The sequence below is a fragment of the Diorhabda carinulata genome, chromosome X, assembly GCF_026250575.1.
Source record: "Diorhabda carinulata isolate Delta chromosome X, icDioCari1.1, whole genome shotgun sequence".
In the NCBI taxonomy this organism is placed as follows: domain Eukaryota; kingdom Metazoa; phylum Arthropoda; class Insecta; order Coleoptera; family Chrysomelidae; genus Diorhabda; species Diorhabda carinulata.
This window is the reverse complement of record NC_079472.1, coordinates 14,418,563-14,442,077: the sequence shown is the minus strand read 5'-3', so window position 1 is coordinate 14,442,077 and position 23,515 is coordinate 14,418,563. Positions and strand designations below refer to the sequence as shown.

The 23,515-nt window shown below is 29.7% G+C and overlaps 1 protein-coding gene across 11 annotated transcripts in view; it reads left to right on the top strand.

The window, feature by feature from the left end:
- The window catches only part of LOC130901159 (probable nuclear hormone receptor HR3), a 112,618-nt gene extending 90,927 nt beyond the window's left edge, over window positions 1-21,691 (top strand). For 2 of the 11 annotated variants that reach the window (XM_057812291.1, XM_057812287.1), the window contains 9 exons: window positions 258-485; window positions 4,136-4,298; window positions 4,381-4,571; window positions 5,831-6,133; window positions 8,209-8,481; window positions 9,930-10,154; window positions 10,208-10,361; window positions 10,674-10,827; window positions 12,187-14,212. In XM_057812291.1, coding sequence (XP_057668274.1) covers window positions 258-485; window positions 4,136-4,298; window positions 4,381-4,571; window positions 5,831-6,133; window positions 8,209-8,481; window positions 9,930-10,154; window positions 10,208-10,361; window positions 10,674-10,779 — 1,643 coding nt within the window. In that variant the 3' untranslated portion in view covers window positions 10,780-10,827; window positions 12,187-14,212. Of the gene's footprint in view, window positions 1-257; window positions 486-4,135; window positions 4,299-4,380; window positions 4,572-5,830; window positions 6,134-8,208; window positions 8,482-9,929; window positions 10,155-10,207; window positions 10,362-10,673; window positions 10,828-12,186; window positions 14,545-21,174 lie in introns of those variants that run through there. The other 9 variants (XM_057812290.1, XM_057812288.1, XM_057812297.1 and 6 more) reach the window with 6 other exon arrangements.
- Window positions 21,692-23,515: the final 1,824 nt, after the last annotated feature.

The following is a 23,515-nucleotide window of genomic DNA, read 5'->3' as shown; positions in this document are numbered from 1 at the left end:
ATAAAATGAATGAATTTCTGGTTAAAACATTTACAAAGTTAGAATTAGATTAATCCTCAAAATACCAATTTACACTTTATCGGTATAATAATCAATTTCTTTTGATCAAAATGGAGGAATCATCACCAGATTGATTTCTGAAAAAAAAAATCATTTTGTCTGATGTTCCTGACTCTGCTTTAGAACCGATCGACTTTCTCTTTGTAACATATTAATAAATCAAATAACTTTACATCTAATTATATATTTTTTTTCAGCCCAAATTGAGATAATCCCGTGCAAGGTATGTGGGGACAAAAGCAGTGGAGTACATTACGGAGTTATCACTTGTGAGGGATGCAAGGGCTTTTTTCGGAGATCGCAGAGCTCCGTGGTGAATTATCAATGTCCGAGAAACAAAAACTGCGTTGTCGATAGAGTGAACCGGAATAGATGTCAGTACTGTCGATTACAGAAATGTCTGAGATTGGGCATGAGTCGAGACGGTGAGTTTTTTAAAATTTATTTCAAAAATTCAAGTATTTTATATAAGTCTTGCTATCATATTCCAAATCAAGTTCGTAAGAAATTTTTTGATAATAAAATTTTAATTTAACTTGTGTCGAATGCTTTTTTCATGTGTTTAATTCATTGTTGCTACTCTATAAACATTATTAAACTGAAAATTTTTAAAATAAGCTAATATTTAATAATAACGGAAGATACTAAAGCCGTTTTCACACCGGGTCAACAATATGCGGACTGCCATAGGGATGAATGCTCGAAACATTGCGTCAAAACAGTTTGTAGGTTATATTTTGTTTGTATTTGCTTCGGAAAATGATTTTAGCGACATCACACCAAAAAAGTTGAATTGAAAAAGTAATTATAAAAACAATAAGATAAAACGTGATGTTTTACGTAACCTTACAAAAAATACGATTTAAATGAAGGGTGTATTAAAAAGAAAATAAAGAACCCTAGAAGCGTATTCCACAAGGCACCAGGATCTACCAGAAATAGTAAAAAATGATTTGTCTCTGAATAGTTGCAGAACCTACTCGATCTGATTAAATCTGTTGATCCCCTCGATCAATTTAGAAAGTAGACCGAAAAATTTCGAAAAATAACACAACATTTTGAAAGTATTCTTTTGTGGTATGCCGCATAGGTGTAAAATACTTCTAAAGGGCAAATATCTTATTTTGTAGTTAATTATTTGAGTTATCATTATCTTCAAGAAGATACTGTTAATCGTGCCCAATTAAAGTGAAAGAAAAGTTGCAAATTCTTTCACTTAACAAACACAATGAATAATTTTAATGGTTGGTTGGTTCCTCGGCATCAATAATTATTATTTGTTCCACTTAAATAAATTATCGAACTTGAGTTGTCTTCTACATCTCTCTTGGTAAACACTACAATGTTATAAAGACTATGTAAACATAAAATGGAAGTTGAGCGAACTTCATCGAGACGAAGCTCGTAAATCAAAAATTGCCTGTTAAATCGGTATACCCTGTATGTAAAAAAATGGCTCAATTGTTACAAAATCTAATGAGACGTAAGATATACTCCAAAGTCTGGAAAACCCAATGAAAAAACCTTCCTTAATATCTTAAATGTGTTCGATAACATTCTAATTTTTCCTAGTTGATACTGACATCAAAATTGTCTGTAACTATATTTCAAATCCATTGTTGTTGAATGACAACTTACTAATACTGGAATAACTTCAGCTTGCAACATGCTCATCGTATTTTCATGTATCACAACGACATCCACACTTTGAACACGGTTTTACTCAAAGGAAGTGCTCAGAATCTAGTATTTTGAAAACTTTGATAATACTCCAAGTGATTTTCAAGTAGAAATTAGTAATTTGGTAATTGTCAAATGTCTCAAGCATAAAAATTAAGTTTCTGTTAAAACTTTCAAAAATGGCAAATCCAAGAGAAAACGAAAGATGTAAAATAACTATCTTATGAACAAAATGAAGATCTGAAGTAATGGTTTACGGTTAATCACTTTGTAAGAATTGGAGTAGACAGACAAATCATTCACGAAACCAAAAAAAGATGCTGAAAAAGAAGAGAGAAGCTTTGGTTAAAGCAGCTCATAGAGAAAAATAGTTAGTTTGCGAAAATCGGGCAGAAAATTCAAAATTAAAGAGAAATTTATAAGCAATATTCTATAGGAATAGAATGTAGTTCAAAAATTAAGAAAATCGGTACCCAAATATTTAAATAAGCAGCAAATCAAAATTTAGAATTCTCAGAGACAACGAGTTTTCACCTAAGAAGTCTGTCAGAATGACAACGAGTTTTTACCCCAAATATTTCGAGAAACAACAAACGAAACAAAAATCAAAACTAAGAAGTCTGTCTGAATGACAACGAGTTTTCACCCCAAATATTTCGAGAAACAAAAATCAAAACTAAGAAGTCTATCTGAATGGCAACGAGTTTTCACCCCAAATATTTCGAGAAACAAAAATCAAAACTAAGAAGTCTGTCTGAATGACAACGAGGTTTCACCCCAAATATTTCGAGAAACAAAAATCAAAACTAAGAAGTCTATCTGAATGACAACGAGTTTTCACCCCAAATATTTCGAGAAACAACAAACGAAACAAAAATCAAAACTAAGAAGTCTGTCTGAATGACAACGAGTTTTCACCCCAAATATTTCGAGAAACAACAAACGAAACAAAAATCAAAACTAAGAAGTCTGTCTGAATGACAACGAGTTTTCACCCCAAATATTTCGAGAAACAAAAATCAAAACTAAGAAGTCTATCTGAATGACAACGAGTTTTCACCCCAAATATTTCGAGAAACAACAAACGAAACAAAAATCAAAACTAAGAAGTCTGTCTGAATGACAACGAGTTTTCACCCCAAATATTTCGAGAAACAAAAATCAAAACTAAGAAGTCTGTCTGAATGACAACGAGGTTTCACCCCAAATATTTCGACAAACAGAAATCAAAACTTAGAAGTCTGTATGAATAACAACGAGTTTTCATTCGGTAAAGGAATGGAAATCATCATCAACGACGAATCATATTTTACTTTTATTGGAGTGAAACGGTGAATAATATGATTATTATTTTAGAAAGGGGTTGAAGTAAATTCGGCGATTAATATGATTATTATTGTTAGAAAGGGGTTGAAGTAAATTCGGCGAATAATATGATTATTATTGTTAGAAAGGGGTTGAAGTAAATTCGGCGAATAATATGATTATTATTGTTAGAAAGGGGTTGAAGTAAATTCGGCGAATAATATGATTATTATTGTTAGAAAGGGGATGAAGTAAATTCTAAAATGTAATTCAAAAAAGATAAAAACTTGTGTGGCAACAATTGTTTCATAGAGTAAAAATAATTAAATTAAAACAAACAGTTGTACGAATTTTTTTGTATCCACACTTTAATAAAGATATGGGGTTAAATAAAATAGCTGACAGACTCCTCAAAGTAGGAACTGGAAAAATCAACAGGGGTTGAGGTAGGCAAAGACATTCCTGGGAAGCTGTAACTAGAAAACATGCATGATAACCTAGGTGAGAACAATCTTAAATACTAATAGAAGCCTTGTCGAAGCATTGCCACCTGAAGATGCTAGATTGAGTAGAGAGTGCAACCTGGAGATTCTGCTACGTAGAGGACGAAACCTCTAGCTATATTTAGAGCTCCAGAACATTATACCAGGAAGCGTATGAAAAGAAAATGAAGATCTTTGGTAATCAGAGTCGTAGAATCTAAATATGAAGAAATATACAGTGTTTCTTATCTAAAAAAGACGTATCTTTGTTTTATCACGCTATTATGAGCCAATATGTAGATGTCGGCATATATCTCATGTTTTTGATAATTCTCATATTAAATGATTTATGGAAATTTCGTATACTAGAAATTAACTCTAGTTACAATCATTATACAAGGGTTGTCTGAAAAGTTTCCTACCTCAACCAGAATATCTTAGCACTTATCATACTTGGGTTTGCGCCTTTACAACAGAAAAGAGTATTGAAATGGAGCATTTTAGAGCTCCATTACTAATTTTTTTAGTAAAATCACTTCGGTAACAAATGTATTGTAAACTAGTGTTATTATTGAACCACCTTGTATATATTGTTAATCGTTTTATAGCTGTGAAGTTCGGTAGAATGTCAAAAAAGCAGCGAGAAAAAGTTGAAGACGAAGTTCGATTTCACAGAGCACAGTTAAGGGCGCAAAGCGATTCCGCACCCGACAGCTCAGTTTTTGACCCTCCCACACAATCTACAGGGGATCAAATCCTTTTTAGCAACGGGTAAGTTTACCAATGGAATCATCCGATCGGGTAGCCATTTTAAATTAATTAGGAACATATTTTAGTACGATTTATATTTCAGCTATACGTATAGTAATGATGTCGGTGCCTATACGTCGTATTATACAGGTCAAACGCAAATTCCACCCAATAGTTTAGGCTACGATATTTCCGCTGATTTCGTCGATAGTACCACGACGTACGATCCCAGACCGGGACGCGAGATGGATGCCATCGACGAAAGCCTGATGTCTGGTGGGGTTATCACGCTAGGTAAGAATTTTTTTTTAACTCAGTCGTTCGCTTTCAATAACACACAATTTCATGTTTTACACTCGTACTAATATCAGTCGGAAAAAAATTTTCTTTCCAAACGATGATGGAAATTGTTGCCAACCAATTACTATACAGAGTGTTTCATGTCGGTTTTCGTGTGTGAAAATTCTTAAGACTCAATTTAAACTTGTTAAAACCAGTCTAATTCTATGAAGAGTACCGGGTGGGCAACTAAAATACGAAACGGATCATCTTATAGTTTCAGGGAACAAATATATAACAAAAGTCGTCCCGAAAAACATTTTCTACTACTAGGAGGGTTGCTACTTAAATATGACAGATACTTGGAATATTAATCTTTGTCAAAAAATAGATTTTCTATGACTTTTGACGTGGATTAAACCAACAGTAGTGTCCTGATCAACTCACTACGATTTTTGATGATGAAGCACCATCTTGAGCTGGTTTTTCGAATCCAATCGTCATCGCACTTCGCTACAGGATGAATTTCGTGCAGGTCGTTAAAAACGGCTGATGTGTGAGAAAAAAATCGATACTACAAGATCGGCGTGATTCCATTCGAATATATTCAAGATGGCGTGAACATATGGTTGTCAAAAAGATTTGTTCGCGCATAATTTGAAAATCGCTCAAAAAAAGCTCGTGTTTATTGGTGCAGAGAAATACTGAAAAAAATCGATCGCGGTGCTCGTCTATAAGATCGTGACATACCAGAAAACGAACTAGAGCTCCAATAAAACCATGAGAATGATCGTTTTCAAATAAAAAATCAGTCACTGGTTGACGTTGGTTATTACCTTTTGCTAGAAGTGGCAATCCATGTATCTGTATGGTCTAGTCACTACATTGTCTGGTCTTTCGAGCCGGATATGAACCAGCGACTTATGAAAGGCTATATGGACCGAAAAGGTTTAGACTAGTGTACAAAAAAATAAGATCATCTATATTTTTCTACTTGCCAATAAAATCAAAAGCTGTTAATCCGTTTCCATTTCCCAAAATTTTGACATCACAGCAAACCAAAAGCAACTACATTATCTGGTCCTTCGAGCAGGATATGAACTAGCGACTCTATGGACCGAATTGGTTCGACTAATTGATGTTATTGATGGATAATTAAATTTATTTTCGTATCACGAAAGGCCGACTCTTTTTATTATAAAATGCATGTAATTGTAAGATATTTTACCCGATTTTTCTGCTCCCCCCCTTACGTAATATTTTTTCTGGTGCAGGCAATACTAACAGTAATGGTGACGGGGGAGGTGGAGGAGGAGGTGGAGGTGGTAGTAAGCAAACATTAACAATAAGTGAGAACCGCATATTCAAACGATTAACTCAAACTTCGAGTACGACCCTCTCAGGTGGTACTATGGTATCGGTAAAACAAGAAAACAACGTCGAACCCCTTGTACCCGCGTATGTAGATGTAGATAGTACAACTTTTATTAATTCCCCCAATGTATCTAGGCAGTCGACGATGACGCAAAATGTACAACAGAGAAGCGGCGATGAGTGTGAGTCAGTTACTTCACCCAGTAAGTCCCTTTATCCTTATTAACTGTCGTCCTCTTATACTAACATTAACAGGAACCCAGAACCTTGAGACGGGTTCCCACGAAGTCGTAATCGTTACGATCTTCTTCCGGAAAATATCGTCGGAGTGAGCACGAACTGTTTTTACAAGGTCTTACATACACTACCACTTCCCCTTCACACTAAATCGCTACCTCGTTTCATTAGGAACTGTAGTCGTGCCTTCATGATCTCGTGGGAACCCCGCTTAAGGAGTTACTTGGAGGAGACGCATTTTCATATAAAATTCATACTTCCAAAAGTATTTTTTTTTTCAGTTGGTACGATTCTAGTTTTCATGTGTCAGATGTGTCATGATGTTTACACTAACACTGCACTATATTACACTATCTGACGCGCATTTCGATAACCAAGTTGTCGTCTTCAGAGCTTAAAGGTGGACAATAACCGAAGAGGATAATTTGGTTATAGAAATGCGTGTCAGTGTGATTATTAGTGGTTGTACACAGTATGAATATTATTCATCCCTTTTAATTGTGAAATTTTACGTAAAAAGTCCTTTTTGCAAAAGAATCTCGTATAGGAAATATATCAAAATTGATATTCAAAATACTCAATGATGGAAGATGGAAAATAAAAAATTGTAAACAAAAAGGTTGATTTTATTACAAGTAATTCAAAGTATACTAATTCTTTTAAGAAAAACTTTAGATGTCTATCGATTTCCCAAATTAAAAAAAAATTTCGAGAATCATTTCGATTTTCGAAATTTCCCTTTATTTTAATCTGTTTTGAAGTTAAAAGAAAATAAAAAATAACATGTTGAAAAGTGAGTTTTTCTCGATAGAAAAAGTCCCTTACACTTTTTTTGTAAAAGCTAGAGTTTTCTCAGAAAAAATTCGTCAAAAAAAATTTCGAGACTCATTTTGATTTTCGAAATTTCCCATTATTTTAATATGTTTTTGAAGATAAAAGAAAATAAAAAATATCACGTTGAAGGCTGAGTTTTTTTCGATAAAAAAGTCCATCACAATTTTTTTGTAAAAGCTAGAGTTTTATCGGAAAAAATTGTCGAAAAACATTTCGAGACTCATTTTAAATTTCAAAATTACCCTTTATTTTTATCTATTATCAATGTAGGAGAAAATTAAAAATACCACGTTGTAGGTCAAGTTTTTCTCGATAGAAAAGTCCGTCACACTTTTTTTGTAACAGCTAGAGTTTTCTCAAAAAAAAATCGTCAAAAAAATTTCGAGACTCATTTTGATTTTCCAAATTTCCCATTATTTTAATCTATTTTTTGAAGATAAAAGAAAATAAAAAATACTACGTCGCAGGGTAGGTTTTTTGAAAAAAAAGGTCCCTTACACTTTTTTCGTAAAACCTATATTTTCCTCGGAAAAAATTCGTAAATCTATCAAGTCATTTTTCAAGGCAACAAACTAATCTCCTATAGATGCCAAATTGAGCAATTTTCATTGAATTATTCATAAAATTACTTTCGTAGAAATGAGTATTTCTGTTTTTGTTTCAAGTTAACAATTGAAAATTTTGGAAAAATTTCGAATTTTCCGAAAAATTTTCAAAAATTTGGGCAAATAAATGTTTTTTTACATCTTCATCAATATCGATATCGGAATCTCGTTTTTCACTCTCAAATATAGCTTTCATAAAAAAAGTGTAAGGAACTTTTTTATAAAGAAAAACTCGCCCTACAACGTATTATTTTTTATTTTCTTCTATCTTCACCACAGACTGAAATAATGGGAAATTTTAAAAAACAAAATGATTCTCGAAACTTTTTTTGACTTTGAAACATCGATAGATGACTGAAATTTTTTTTTATATCAATTAGCCTACTTCAAAGTACTTGTTAAAAAAATTCTAGCCTTTTTGCTTATAACTTGTACCTGGGCTAAAAATCCAAAATATTCTCATGTTAAATGAAATAATGTATCGAAAATATTTTCCTCGGTGTAAGTAAAGTACGAATTTTATATGAAAATTTGACTTTTGAAGCGTTTTGTTTATCATTCTTATCTATTGAGTAGTTATTGAGCGAAAATTTATTTTCCAGATCCAAGTCAGATATCGGAATTGCTTTCGAGAACCATAACCGACGCACATATGCGATCAATTGTATACACGTTGGAAGACATCCACGAACTGTTCCGCAAACCTCACGATCTCTCACGACTGTTATTTTATAAGAACATGGCGCACGAAGAATTGTGGCTCGATTGTGCTCAGAAACTCACCGCGATTATTCAACAAGTTATTGAGTTCGCTAAAATGGTACCTGGATTCATGAAATTGTCGCAAGACGATCAAATCGTTTTACTCAAATCGGGTGAGTCATTTATTACGATTCCAAAATTTAATCAAAGATTCATTAGTTCATTAATCGATTCATTGTTCGATTCATCGATTATCTCGATTGATCGTTCTTTCATTAATTCCTTAGGAATTTGATTTATATATTCGTCGATTTATCAATTGATTCTCTGATTTGTTTTATTAATTGAACTATTGATTGAGTCATTAATTCATTGTTCGGTTCTATAATTCATTAATTAATTGATTCATTGGTTTCTCAACTAATTCATCGATTCATTTATCGTTTGATTCGATAATTAATTCACCATTTTGTTGTTTAATTAATTCATTTATTCATAGATTCGTGGAATAATCACTTTATTGATTCAATAATCCATAAATTTATAGATTGATCCACTTATTAATTAATTAATTAATTGTTTGATTTTTTAATCAATCAATTATTAATATAATTGATCAATTATTAATATAATTGATTGATGAATTCGTCGAATAATCGATTCATAAGTGATTCACCGATTAATTTTTCCATTTATTGATTGATTCATCGTTTGATTCGATAAAATTAAATCATTATATCGTTGCTTGATTCATAGATTCATGGATTGATTCATTTACATACTGACTCCTTAATTGATTGACTAATTAATTCAATTTATTATTGTTTGATTGATTTGTTAGTTTTAATGATTTATTCTTTGAATTCATAAATCATTGATTGATTCGTCTGTTCGTTAAAAATTTGCTTAAATCTTTGGGTCTTTAATAAGTTTATTATTTCCATTGATTCGTTGATCGATTAATTGATGCTCGGATCAATTGATGCTTTCATTAATTGATCCATCGTTCCGTTGTTTCAGTAATTAATTCGTTGATTGAATCATTTAAGGATGAATTCGTTGATTTGTTCATTGATTTATTATTGACTCATCAATTAGTTAATTGATTGATCAGTTGATACATTGTCTCATTAATTCTTTTAGTGATTTATTCTTTGGATTCATAAGTCATTGATTGATTCGTCCGTTCGTTAAAAATTTGATTCAATCCTTAAGTTTTTGATTAGTTTATTATCTCCATTGATTAATTGGTTCGTTTATTGAATCAGTCATTTTATTGATTCACTGAATTAATCATTCGTAGATTAATTTAATCTTTGGATAATCCATTGACTCACTGATTGTTTTATCGAGTAATTCATTCATTTATTGAAACTTCGGTTGATCCATTGATGATTTGATCATTTGATTCATCGTTTTGTTGGTGTATTAAATCGTTAGAAGATTCTTTGATTGACTTAATGTTCTATGGATTGATTGCTTCATCAAATCATTAGAGGGAGAACTGATTGGAAATATAATATAATGGAAATATTTCATGTGAAGACGTCTATAGCTCTATCCACAACCTACCGTGTCTGGCTAAAAATTCCCTTGATTTGTGTTTATTTTTGTATTTTAGGAAGTTTTGAATTAGCGATAGTCCGGATGTCGAGATTTATGGATATATCCCATAATTGTGTCTTATACGGAGACACGATGCTACCCCAAGACGCTTTTTTTACTTCGGATACTGCCGAAATGAAATTAGTATCGTGCGTATTCGAAGTAGCAAAAGGTATAGCGGAGTTGAAACTGACGGAAACGGAGTTAGCTCTATACGCCGCTATAGTACTTCTGTCTCCAGGTAACTACAAATAAAAACAAACTAAAAAATATTTGACTGATTTTAATGTTTAGATCGATCGGGACTGAAAGGAATATTAGAGACAGGACGATTGAACCAAGCTATTCTAAGGGCTCTTAGAATGGAACTGGATCGTAGTCACAGTTTACCCATCAAAGGGGATGTGACTGTTTGTGACGCACTATTAACAAAAATTCCAACATTGAGGTAACGTATTGACTGAATTGATAATATAAGACTCCAAAAGTTGAGGATATTTCTAAATCTCGATCGCTTTTCCTCCTCACCAGCCACGACAGAGAACACAACCTTCGCAACTCCAGCCTTGCAGAGGAGCAACTCTTCTATCAGGGCCAAATCAAAAAAACCTTCCTCCTATAACAAACTTTCCCTTATCCAACTTGAAAATTCTCCAATTTTTTTGCTCTAATTGAAACTTTTGAAGTTGTAACTTTTGAAGAAGTTTTCGATGTGCGCATACGCCGTTAAAATATGGTGAATTGATGATTTTTTTTTCAGGGAAATAAGTATGCTCCACATGGACACGCTGGGAAAAATAAAGAGATCGGCTCCCCATTTGGAATTTCCAGCTTTACATAAGGAACTTTTTAGTGTTGACAGTTGAAGCGATCATTCTCCTTAACTGTCTTAAGGGCAGCATAGGGTAGCTACTGTAAGTATTTAATGCAATTTCCACCAACAATTACTCTTCATATTTCTCGAATATACAGGGTGTTCCGCGAAAAATTCGGGAGTGAGTAGATGACGTGAAAATAGTGACACAGTGATATTAAAAAATTTACATACGACCCCTTGAGTTATAAGCATTCAAATCAGAAATTAGATTTTCTAAATTATACACCGCTGACAAAATATATTGAAAGTTTCATTTTGAAAATATTGATTCTATGATTAAAACCATTTTATACTGTTACACTTTCTTTTCATCAAAGAAACCTCCCTGAAAGAAGTTAAGAGCCTTCCAAAGATCATCCATAGAAGTGGGATACAATTTTCTAGCTTTCCAATCTATTTCATATCACAATAATTCTATTGGATTTAGATTCGGAGATTGTGGAGGCCATTCCATTATTTATAACTTATCACCATCTTCTTTATTTTTTAAATAGTTGACACAAAGCTTAGATGGGCGCTTTGGGTCATTATTTTGGTGAAACACGTACCCACGGCCAATTAGATGCGCCCCAGAAGGGTTAGTATGCGTTTTTAATATGTCCATTAATTCTGTAGGCATCCAATACTCCAAGTCCATGTTTAACAGTTGGAGTTATAGCATTGGGGTGCATTTTTTCTGAAGATCCGCTTTGGTACTAACATTTCGAATTTGGATTCGTCAGTCCACAGGATTTGTTTCCAGTTTTCTACAGTCCAATATTTACGTGCAAGGGTCTATTCTAGTCTTTTTTTTTCTGTTTCCGCATCGCAAGAGTGGTTTCTGTGTATCCCAAACTGTTCGCCATAAAGAGACATTCTGAAGAAAATTATCATAAATTGTAATTCAATATTATTGAAAATATTTTCAAAAAATACAATTTATGATAATTTTCTTCAGAATGTCTCGTTATGGCGAACGGTTTCCTTGAAATGTACAACGATCTAAAAATCTGCAAATCTCCTAAACTATAAATTTTATCGAGTATATTTTTGTTAGAAAATCGGCTGAAAAATTAATTTTTGTTATCTTCAGATTATACAGGTTGTCCCAGTAAAAGTTACGGATTGTTAACCATTAGCATGAGCCATAAGTTCTTATTTCGCAACTTTAAAGGCCTATAACTCAGAAACGAGGGGTCGTGACGCTACTTTTGTCTGGTATTATTGACGTTTTTTTTAAACGCGCCCCTGTATATCTATATTTTTCTAGATTTTTTCTTCAATACGTTGTTTGTAGACAAAAAATTTCAACCCAAGTCCATTTTTTTTCGTCTATTTTTTATATATTTTTTTTCTTTGAATAAATGTTGTTGATTTTCGGTCTATTTTGATAAATAACGTGTTTTTTTGTTAATAGAAATAAATAAAAATTATTTCTATGGAAAAACACGTTATTTATTAAAATAGACCTTATTTTTTTTTGTTGCAGATTCCTTCTTACTGAATGTATCGGCCTTAAATATTAAAATATAATTTCGTTATTACAATTGAAAATTTATTGTTGTAACATAGAAATTTAACAAATTATCGCAGATCTCTAATGATTTGTTTAAAAAACCGCAATAATATATTATTTATAACGCTAACCAAGCCCTGATTTAAAAGTACAACTTTTCCTTTTATTTTTATTGATACATTTTCAAAATACCTCAAAAAACATTCGTGATCTGAATTTATCAAAATAATCAGATTTCAAAAAATGTCATTCAGACAATTCAACATTTTTTTTCGCCCCTTTTAACTGACGATATTTTTGAATTTTTTAAGTTTTCTTTGTTCTTTTCCTTATTTGTTTTTTTATAGTTTTTTTCAGTTTAACATTATAATTTGTTTGATACTAAATTGGAAACATTTATAAGTCGCATTCTTAGAAAATGGATCAAAAGCATTTTAATTTAATTTTTTTTTATAAAACATTGGCTTAATTTTTTTTCTGTTAATTTATATATTTTTTCTAAATACTAGAAAATAAAATACAACTCTCCAGTTTTTCATTTTTCTCAATAATATCTTTTATTACTTTTAAAATGGTTAAAAAGAAACGCAAGATGAAAAAAATCAACCCCCTATTTTTTATTTCAATAGTTTCAAAAAAAAACCAAAATTATCAAAACTTTTTGGCATATTTCTTGAAAAATTGTGAGGTTATACTACGAAAGTAATTGTGAATTTGTTTCATTTTCTACAATGGTGGTTTTCAAATTTGTACAACGCACCCCTTCGTATCAAAAATCAAAAATGGACATTAATTTATCATTAGTCAAATATTTTGCAATTTGCAATTTGACGGAAACTAATTCGTGATTTCCCAAATAAAAAAAAGGATTGAAATAAAGAAAAATAATTTTCCACTAATTAAAAAAAAAAAGAATAATTGTTAAAAATTGTGAGGTTCGATGTCAAAAGAAAACGTGAATTTTTCCATTTTACATAATAGTGGTTTTCAAATCCATACATTTATAAAATTTTCTTCTTTTTATTTTTTTAATTAGAAAACAGATGAAAATCGTCATTAATTTATTTTCATCAAAAATTATTTTTAAACTTTCAGTATCACTGATCAAATTGCTTTTTTTTTCAAATATATTATAGATTTTTATTGAAAACAAAGAAAAACTACTTTTCCACTAATTTCAAACGAAAAACAATATTTTCCAATGCAAAAGAAAAATCAAAATCAACGAAACACGTTTTTGCACATTTCTTAAAAATTGAGAGTCCAGATGACAAAAGGTAATTAGACTTAGAATAATTAGAATAAAATATTTCTTGTTGTTTTTAATTTCAATTTTATTCAGACTTTTGTCCATTTTTCGAAAATTATTGAAAAAAAATAAATGTTAAATGAAAGGTTAAAAGATATGAACCAAAGGCCAAAAAAATGTTTTCTTATTGTTTTTTTTTAATTTCTAAATCTAGTATTAGAACAACTAATTTTCAATTTGTTTTTCTTTTATAAACAACGCAGATTTGATTGCCCCCCTTCCATAATTTTAATATTTAAGAACATCTAAACATCAGAACATTTAAATCATTATTTGGTTATAAATATGCTTTTTATGCAATTTCAAACCAATCTAAAATTCGAAAACTTTCGGGAAAAAAACGTTTCGTTTTTTGATTCATAGAATTTATATTAAAATTGTTAAAGAAACGCAAAATTTTTTATCCATGGAAGTATTAGACAAAAATCATTTTTTTTCTCAACAATATTATTTAAATTTTTTTTATTAATCCCCCTTTTTTGAAAATTTACCCTCTTCACTTTTTCAGCTGTTTTATTAAGCTCACAAACAAATTGGTGATAACATTTTTTAAAAAATAATTTCACTTTCATTAAATATTTAAATATTGGAAAATTTTTTATAAGAAAATTGATTAAATTTTTGATTTTTACTACTACAATTTCTAAAAAGTTCGAATCAGTTTACTTGAAAATTAATAAAAAGTAATTTTTTGTATTTTCTTCTCGTTAAACAAACTCATAGTTTTCTTTTCATGGCCTTTTTGGACAAAAGTTTTTAACAATTCAATTTTTTTTACTGATACTCCTCTTTATAAAAACTCTATCCTCTGCACTAAGTTAATCTTTTAAATTCAAAAAACAATAAAATTGATAATTAAATAAAACTTCTTATAAATAATACAAATAAACAAAAAATTGTTTATCTGTTTGTTTGTAAACTAAATTGAATTAATTCAGGATTCAATTTTTCTAAAAATAAATTAGAATTACTTTTTATATTTTCAAATTTTTGTTATTAATATAATAAATAATAAATTTTTCATATTTACGAAACAAATATTTTTTATTTTATATATATTTTATTTTTCAATAATTTTGTTTCGTTTTTATAACGTACATAATGCTTTTTAAGGTATTTTGTTAAAATGTAAAAGTTCTGGAACCTAGGTGCTCATTTTTTTGATAAAAAATTGCGGTTTTTTGAATTCGGCGCGCATTTACATAAAAGTAATATATCTGCCACGTTAATCTAACACGCTACTCTCCACATTTATAAGGTTTAAACTTATACACTATTGATACATATTTAACGTTTTTTACACCCCGTTAATAAAAATGGTGAAAACTCATTTTAGTTTAGTCAGCGATTGTTGATTACACACCAATAGATTGATAAAGAGGCTTTGTTATAAGAAAGACAAAAAAAAAATTAGGTAGTTTTTATATTATTTAATAATTATTTTGACCAATCATGTTCCCAATAATAATATATATTCAAAAATATTCATTTTTAAAATTTGTATTGAAAAAATCAATTTTTTTCATTTTATCTCATTTTATATTTTCATTTTTATTAATGAATTTTTTTCTCAGTACTAAAAGTAATTTCCAATTTCTTTTTTTATATATTTTATAATATCATCCAAATGCACATACTTTTAAAACACTTCTGGTTGAAAATGTTGAATTCCATTTGGGGGGATGTAATAAAGTAATAAAAATGTCTAAAAATATATAAAAATCTAGATTTTTCATAATATTTTGTCACCTTTTGCGTATTGGCAATTTCTGTTTTTAATCAAAATTAAATTAAATAAAATATTCCACTAAAATATTATATATATATATATATATATATATATATATATATATATTCCACTCAAAAAGTCATGAGTTTAATTTTTTTTAACAATGTTTTAATCAAATTTATTTCCAACTTTTTTAATATCTTTCCATCCTTTTGATATATTCGATTTTCATTTTATTTTTTGATTATTTTCTACCCTCAAAACAGTATATTTAAAACATATATTGACATGGAAAAAATTTTATTTAAATTAATTCAATTTGTTACTAATTTTTTTTTTCAAAATAGATTTTTGAATTTTTTTTAATAAGATAAATTTGGCATCAACAAAATTTGCGGTTGTTAATGTTAATGAAAACAGAATTTCGCGGGGAGGGACCGTCTCTTTCTAAATTTGCTATTCTTTAAGAAACTTTTTCTAACTTTTCCTATAACTTATTTTTTTTTTCAAATATTCTGAAGAAACTGAGTTATTTTCTATTTTATTTTTATTTGTTTATATTTTTTCAATATTTTCCACGATTTTTTTTAAACAATATATGGCCTCATTTTCTCATTTAAAATGTTTCATGAGCTAACGAGAACGTGGAAAAAAACACTTTAGAATTAGATTCATTCTAGCTAAAGTATAGAAAGACTGTATGCTTATTCTAGTTTTTACTATTTGTCAACGGGGTGTATTTTAATTTTTTTTTCTATCGTTTAAGTTTATTTGGTGACACATGGTTTTATAAAAAGTACTATATATATAAATATATAAATAATAAAGAGATGTATATGAAATAGAATATTTATGGAATAGATATTTAATTCGGTTTTTTCTATATATTGTTGGTTCGTGTTGTTTTGGATAAAATCAATTTAAACGCTTCTCCAAAATAATACGGAACATTTACAGATCTGCAGATCATTACCTGAAAAAATATTTCATGAACATTAATTCTAAAAAAATGAAAACACGAATTCTTGAAACATTAAATTTGAATAAATCAAAATGTATAGTAAATCATTTAAAAGCATCAAGTTTCATTTTGAAATAAATTAAAAAATATTTGGTTTGATTGAAATGTTATCGTTATTAATTTGATTCCATAAAGTACGTTTTAATCAAGGTTTATAGCAATTAATTCAATTCCCCCAATTAATTTAAGAGCATTGTTTAATTAAAGCTTAAGCATAATTAATTTGATTCCATCCATCCATTTTATTGAAGTTTCATTACAATAAATTTAGTTTCATTCAAGTTTCATCGCAAATAATTTGATAAATAATTTGATTCCATTAAGTTCGTTTCATTGCAATAAATTTAGTTTCATTCAAATTTCATCGCATATAATTTGCTTCTATCAAGTTCATTTTATTGAAATTTCATTACAATAAATTTAGTTTCATTCAAGTTTCATCGCAAATAATTTGATTCCATTAAGTTCGTTTCATTGCAATAAATTTAGTTTCATTCAAATTTCATCGCATATAATTTGCTTCTATCAAGTTTATTTTATTGAAATTTCATTACAATAAATTTAGTTTCATTCAAGTTTCATCGCAAATAATTTGATTCCATTAAGTTCGTTTCATTGCAATAAATATAGTTTCATTCAAGTTTCATCGCATATAATTTGCTTCTATCAAGTTCATTTTATTGAAATTTCATTACAATAAATTTAGTTTCATTCAAGTTTCATCGCAAATAATTTGATTCTATTAAGTTCGTTTCATTCAATTTTCATCGCAAATAATTTGATTCTATCAAGTTCATTTTATTGAAGTTTCTCATTGCAATAAATTTAGTTTCATTCAAGTATCATCGCAAATAATTTGATTCCATTAAGTTCGTCTCATTGCAATAAATTTAGTTTCATTCAAGTTTAATCGCAAATAATTTGATTCCATTAAATTCGTTTTATTGAAGTTTTATTGCATTGAAGTGTCATTACAAATAATTTGATTCCATTAAGTTCATTTTAATCAAGTTTCATTGCAATCATTGATTATAAAGCTTTAAGTTCGTATCATTAATCATTTGAAAGCATCAACTTTATTTTTCATTAAGTTCCATTTATTAAAGTCTAAATCCATTGAAAGGAAGCATCAACTTCTTTTTATTTTAAATTCATTTCATCAATTAGAAACCTTTGAGCATTAGTTTCGTTTTATTTAAAGTTTCAATGCATTAAGTTAACTTCGTTTTATTCAAATTTCATTTCATAGAATTGAAAACAACAAATTTGTTGTTTTGGAGCTTCATTTTCATCAAGTTAGCTTCATTAAAGTCTCTTTTCATTGATAAGGAAGTATCAAGTTCGTTTTATTGAAGTTTGATTTCATTGATTTGGAAGCATCAAGTTCGTTTTAGCAAAGTTTCATTTCAATATTTGAAAGCAACAAATTTGTTGTTTTGGAACTTCATTTTCATCAAGTTTGCTTCATTAAAGTCTCATTTCATTAATAAGGAAGCATCAAGTTCGTTTTACTGAAGTTTCATTCCATTGATTGGAACGCATCAAGTACGTTTTAGTAAAGTTTCATTTCAATAATTTAAAATCAACTAATTTGTTGTTTTGAAACTTTATGTTCATCAAGTTTGCTTCATTAAAGTCTCATTTCATTGATAAGGAAGCATCAAGTTCGTTTTATTCAAGTTTCATTCCATCGATTGGAAAGTATCAAGTTCATTTTATTGATTAATTGAAACTATTCTAAATTCTTTTTATTGATCTATTATTGTGATTTATTTGATAGCTTCAACTTCTGCGGCTAATTAAATGTTTATGCAATATTTTTTCTTATATGCCAGAATGCATAAATCTAAATTAAAATTAGATTTTAGATTCCGTCGAGATATTATCCGTTGTCAAAAGTCTAAATCGCTTAAATAACAAACTTTATATAAACTGGACATTTATTGACATATGATTTTCGAAATTAATTGAAAGTAATATTGAAGATAGTGTCTAGTACCAGGACGATGATGAAGGATAACCCTTTTTTCCATATTTTTAAAATGTGCCTTGTGGTAATGAGTAAATTATAAGTAAATATATATATATATATATTGTTGGAGGGATAGATCTTTCCTTCTTTCTTCTTCTTTCCTTTGTACTCTGTAATGATTTCCATTTTCGGTTATATTTGAAACAATTTTTTAAGGCGTAGTCATTCAAGGAAAGTTTCGGTTTGATTTTGCTTCGTAAGAATGATACTTAATTGGTAATTAGGTTCAATTAAATAGGTCCTGTTTATATAAATGTTTCGGTTTCCAATTTTCAACCCAGTGTTACTTAAACAATTAATTCGACATCAGCATCACATTTTAATATAAAAAATTACTTGTTAGCCGTTTTGACAAAAGCTAATATCACGTATTTCGTGGGCTATACGTTTAGTGAAATCATCAAGCAGCCAAAATATTTATTAGTCTAAAAATTTTTCTTTTCCAACTTTCTTCAACTGATCTTCCTCAAAAATCTTTGATTTTTATCTATTTTTCATTTTTTTCCATCCACATTATCAGAAAAAGCAAAAGTAGATCAGCTATCTGTCATCAATCATTTGTCAATTGTCACTAGACAAATAATTAGTCATGTGTATCAATCATCTTATAATCTTTGCTATCTATATCATCTGTTGATAATTCCATCTGTCACCAGCCATCTTCTGTGTCATATCTTCTATGTGTCACCCAGCATACGTCATGGATTCTGTCTTTTATATAATTTATCATATATGATCCGTTCCGAGAGTAATCTGTCAAGTGTCTTTTATTCTATCATGAGTTCTATGTCATCTGTCTTATTTCATCTGATCTGTTTATGATGACGTCTGGCATCTATGTGGGTCTTCACTTGTCTCACACCAGGTGTTTCCATACATCTTTGAAAGGCCTGCCTTGTGAGGCATATTTTTCTCATATGGATGATCAAGCAGGAATTCTCGATAGTATTTTGACAAATAAGTTGTTGATTTTTTTTTCAACAATATTTTATTTGGCTGTTTGATATATTTTAACAACTGTTATGACATGTAAGGCACTGCTCTAATATTTTTTTGTTGTTAATGTTAGAAGTGAGTTTATTGTCTTTGTGAATATTTTAGTTATTGATTAGATTTTTAATTACTTCGTTTTTTATATGAATTTTTATATTGTATAGAAAAAACAAAATACAAAATTAGTCGATAGTAGACGTCCAGTGAAAATAATCGTTTTATTTAAATCGACAATTTTTTGTTAAAAAATGAAAGATCTAATTTCGCCGGACGAAATAATAACGTGCATTACATGTAAAATAGCCGTTCTTGTGAAACTGAGGGTTGGCATGGGGTAATGGTATAGTTATTGTTAAATATTAATGGATAAATAATGTTTCTTTTATTATTACAAAATAAAAAAAAAACTGTACATTTTTATTTATTAGATTCTCACTACTGGTGAAAAGTTGAACTAGTTTCTAACACATTTTTTTGTTTACATATTTTATTTCTGTTGGTTATGAACTAAAAATTTAGTTGTTTAAAAACCATTTCATGACACACACACACACAAAACTCATATAAAATGACGACAGTGGACGACCTCACAGAAAATCAGCAAAAAATAATAAATAGAACGTTACACTAGAAAAAGATTTGAAATTATGAAATGAAGAGACAACAGGATCCAAAAATGTAATGAACGAAATTGCCAAATTCTACTGGAGGATATAGCCAGACAAAACTCTTGAGAGAAAAATCGAAGTAGGTTGTACACAAAAATAATAAAAATGGAGAAAAGTTCTATTGTAGGAAAAAAATTTCAAAAACCGTGAAATAAGTGAGGTTACTGTAGAAAAATAATGAATAACATATTACTGTGGAAAAAGAAGAGAATATAATCAGATACAACTCTGGACATGGACAATACAGATCTCAAACCAAAAACAACTAAAATGGAGAAATTTGGAGAAGGTTGATTGGGAAAAAAAATCCAAAATCGTTATGAGAAGTGAGGAAATTACCATTTCAAATGATACATTACTTTGGAAACAGAAGAGGAAATCATAAGATAAAACTGTTAGAAAAAACTTGAAATAGATCTCAAACTAAAAACAACAAAAATGGGGAAGCATGGAAAAGTCTTACATCGATGGATTTATTGGGGGAAAATTTCAAAAACATTATAATGAGTGAGGTTACTGCAAAAACTGGAAAACAACAAGAAATAGATCACAAACCAAAAACAACTAAAATGGAGAAATTTGGAGAAGGTTGATTTTGAAAAAAAATCCGAAATCGTTATAAGAAGTGAGGAAATTACCATTTCAAATGATACATTACTTTGAAAAAGAAGAGGAAATAACTAGACAAAACTGTGAGAAAAAACTTGAAATAGATTACAAACTAAAAACAACAAAAATGGAGAAGAAGAACCATATAAAAGTGAGGTTACTACAGAAAACATGATCCTGAAGAAACAAAAGGAGATAGAGAAATCTGAAGGGACCAGAAATGGAAAATACTGTTAAAACGTGAAAAACACTTAAATCCAATAGTCATTTGTAAAAATTAGACCAGAATCCTGACAAGAATTGAGGTTATTATCATCTTTTTTCCAAGTATGGGAAAGCCTCGTCGAATCTAATTTTCTGAGTGATTCCTTTGCAACTAGAGGCTTTTAATCAAAGCTCTTCTGTTAGGTTAACTCCTAGAATTTTCCTTCATGTGTTTTCAATTCATGACAGTTTTAATTAGGTATAGGTTTTCCATAATATCATCTATTAAAATAAATCTTTTGCGCCAAATTTATATTCTTACAGAACATTTTTTTGGGGCTACAATTGCAAAACCCCCTTTGGATGGATATACTAGTGGGAAGCAAACTGATTAAAAAATGTAATAAAAGAGGCAGTTGGAATTGAATTGAGGATGTGCCAAGGGAGTATGGAGATTAACCAGAAACGGAAAGTCGAAGTAGACCATCAGACAAAAAGTGAGGTTATTTTCTAAACGGATGCAAAATTGATTCAAATAGTGTGATGTTTTGAGTAAAAACTTCTATTCAATAAATTACCTTCATATCTATCGTTAGTACATTTTGTGTCATGAGATAGTTGCTTAGCTATTTAATTTTGTTAATATTTTTGTTGGCACACAATCCGCTCGCAAAAAAGTATTTATAGTTATAGAATTCTAACTGTATATTTTGTATTTTTTACCGTAGGGTTTCTTTGTAATTAAAGTGCAATTTTTTAGATACAGTGACAAAAATATTTACAAATGTATTCAGTTGTTTTCTGCACCAGTAGAAATTATATATATATTTTTTGTAATCAAGATTTTATTTTATTTGAAACTCCCTCTCACCCTTTCCCTCACAATTCTCAAGAGTCTTTTCAAAAAAATAACTGACTTACAAGTCAAAAAAAATTTAATGTTTTCTATCTACCAATTCCCTCTACTGTCAATACCTCTTTCGAATTTTTTTGTTGGTTCTCCAAATAAACGCTTATCTAGCTTCGTTACAAATTTTTAACTGAAACTAAAAAAAGAAAATGTCTCACTTTCTTATTTTATAAAACTATTGAGAACTGAAGCTGATTTAAATGATAAGACACCAGTGAAGGTATATCTTGAGGCGAAGTTCAAATCCTCAAAATGATAATCTAGACAGTTTTAAAAAAGTGAAGCATGTGCAGTTAATAAGAAGACGCAACATTTTGAATACCACTCTAAAAGACTCGAAATATTCATAGTTAAAACGAGAGAGAGTTTTTTAGATGGGATAAGGAAAATTTGTTGGAAGGAAGGTTTGTTGGTGTTGGCCCTGATACAGGAGCTGCTCCTCTGCAGGGCTAGGATTATGAAGGTTGCGTGTGGTTGTGCTTGTCGCCCTGATCGCAAAGGACGAAAAGCAACCTTTTATTGGCCAGAAGAAAACGAAAATAGTGCTCTGGTGTAATTAAAACACGAAGAAATATATAGTTTCGAAAGGTACGAGCATGCGTGGTGTTGTGAGGTTGACATATGATGCCGAGGAGGTTAGTTAAGAATATGTTGTATTGGAGAAAAACGAATGAATGGTTGTCTATGTATAGGTGGGATTGTATCCGAACACCGTTCATGTGGGTATGATCGAAATAATGTTTTGGTCAATCTCTACCAAAAAAATGTCTTTCCAACAAAATATTTTGCGAAACTGTCATTTGTTGTTGAAGAATTTACATGTGGTTGAGATCGTGGTAAAGTTTATTGTCACGGGTACTAGCGAGTGGAATAAATCACCGAGTAAATGATAATTATACGTGAGTAGAATATTATACTTTATCCATGACTACTAAATATTTGTGTTGCTTTACAACTGCGGGTGCTGGGTTCGAATCTGGTCTAGGAAAATTTACTTTTGTGTTAAAATATGTGGTAGTTTACATGATAAAATTTACCGGTATTGTTTAGGTTGTGAAAACAGACTTATATTACGAAAATTATGATTACACATTATAGTACATTTAGTATTATTATCTGTACAGTGTGATTTTTTATAAGTTACTTAATAATTTTACAGGAGTGTGAATATACTAACCCTCGTAATACAAATCAGTTTATAAAGTATAATTTTGATTTAATTAAGAAGACACCCAATTGTTTGACTAAATATTATGTCTCTTCTATGAAGTACTTACTTCACCCAGTATATTCATATTTTTATCGAAATAGTTTTGCTAAATACGTCGATGTTAACCATATAAACAAAATACAAAAAAAAATTGGAAAGTTTAATTTCTTTTTGACAAAAATTTTGATGTGATTCTTACGAATATTATTTCTGACGTATTAGTCACGTGATAGAATACCTCCACCGTTTTTAACTAACTATTTGAGATTAAAACCGTCAGCTCTCATCATGTTCATTGACTCGAGCCTTTTCAAGCAGAGTTCTGAAGACGTTTGACTCGTAGTAAAAACTTTGCAAGCACTTTTCTTGTCAGTTTTTAATTGATGTTTCATATCAGCAGCTCTAGAAATTCCTTTAGGTTAAACGCATACATCTATTTGACATATCCACCACAAGCTTAGTTAAATCTTCTTCGTATTCCTCTCTAAAAGTTGGATCAAATCTTTTTGACTAATAGTTTCATTTCCTCACGTTTTGATTCTTGA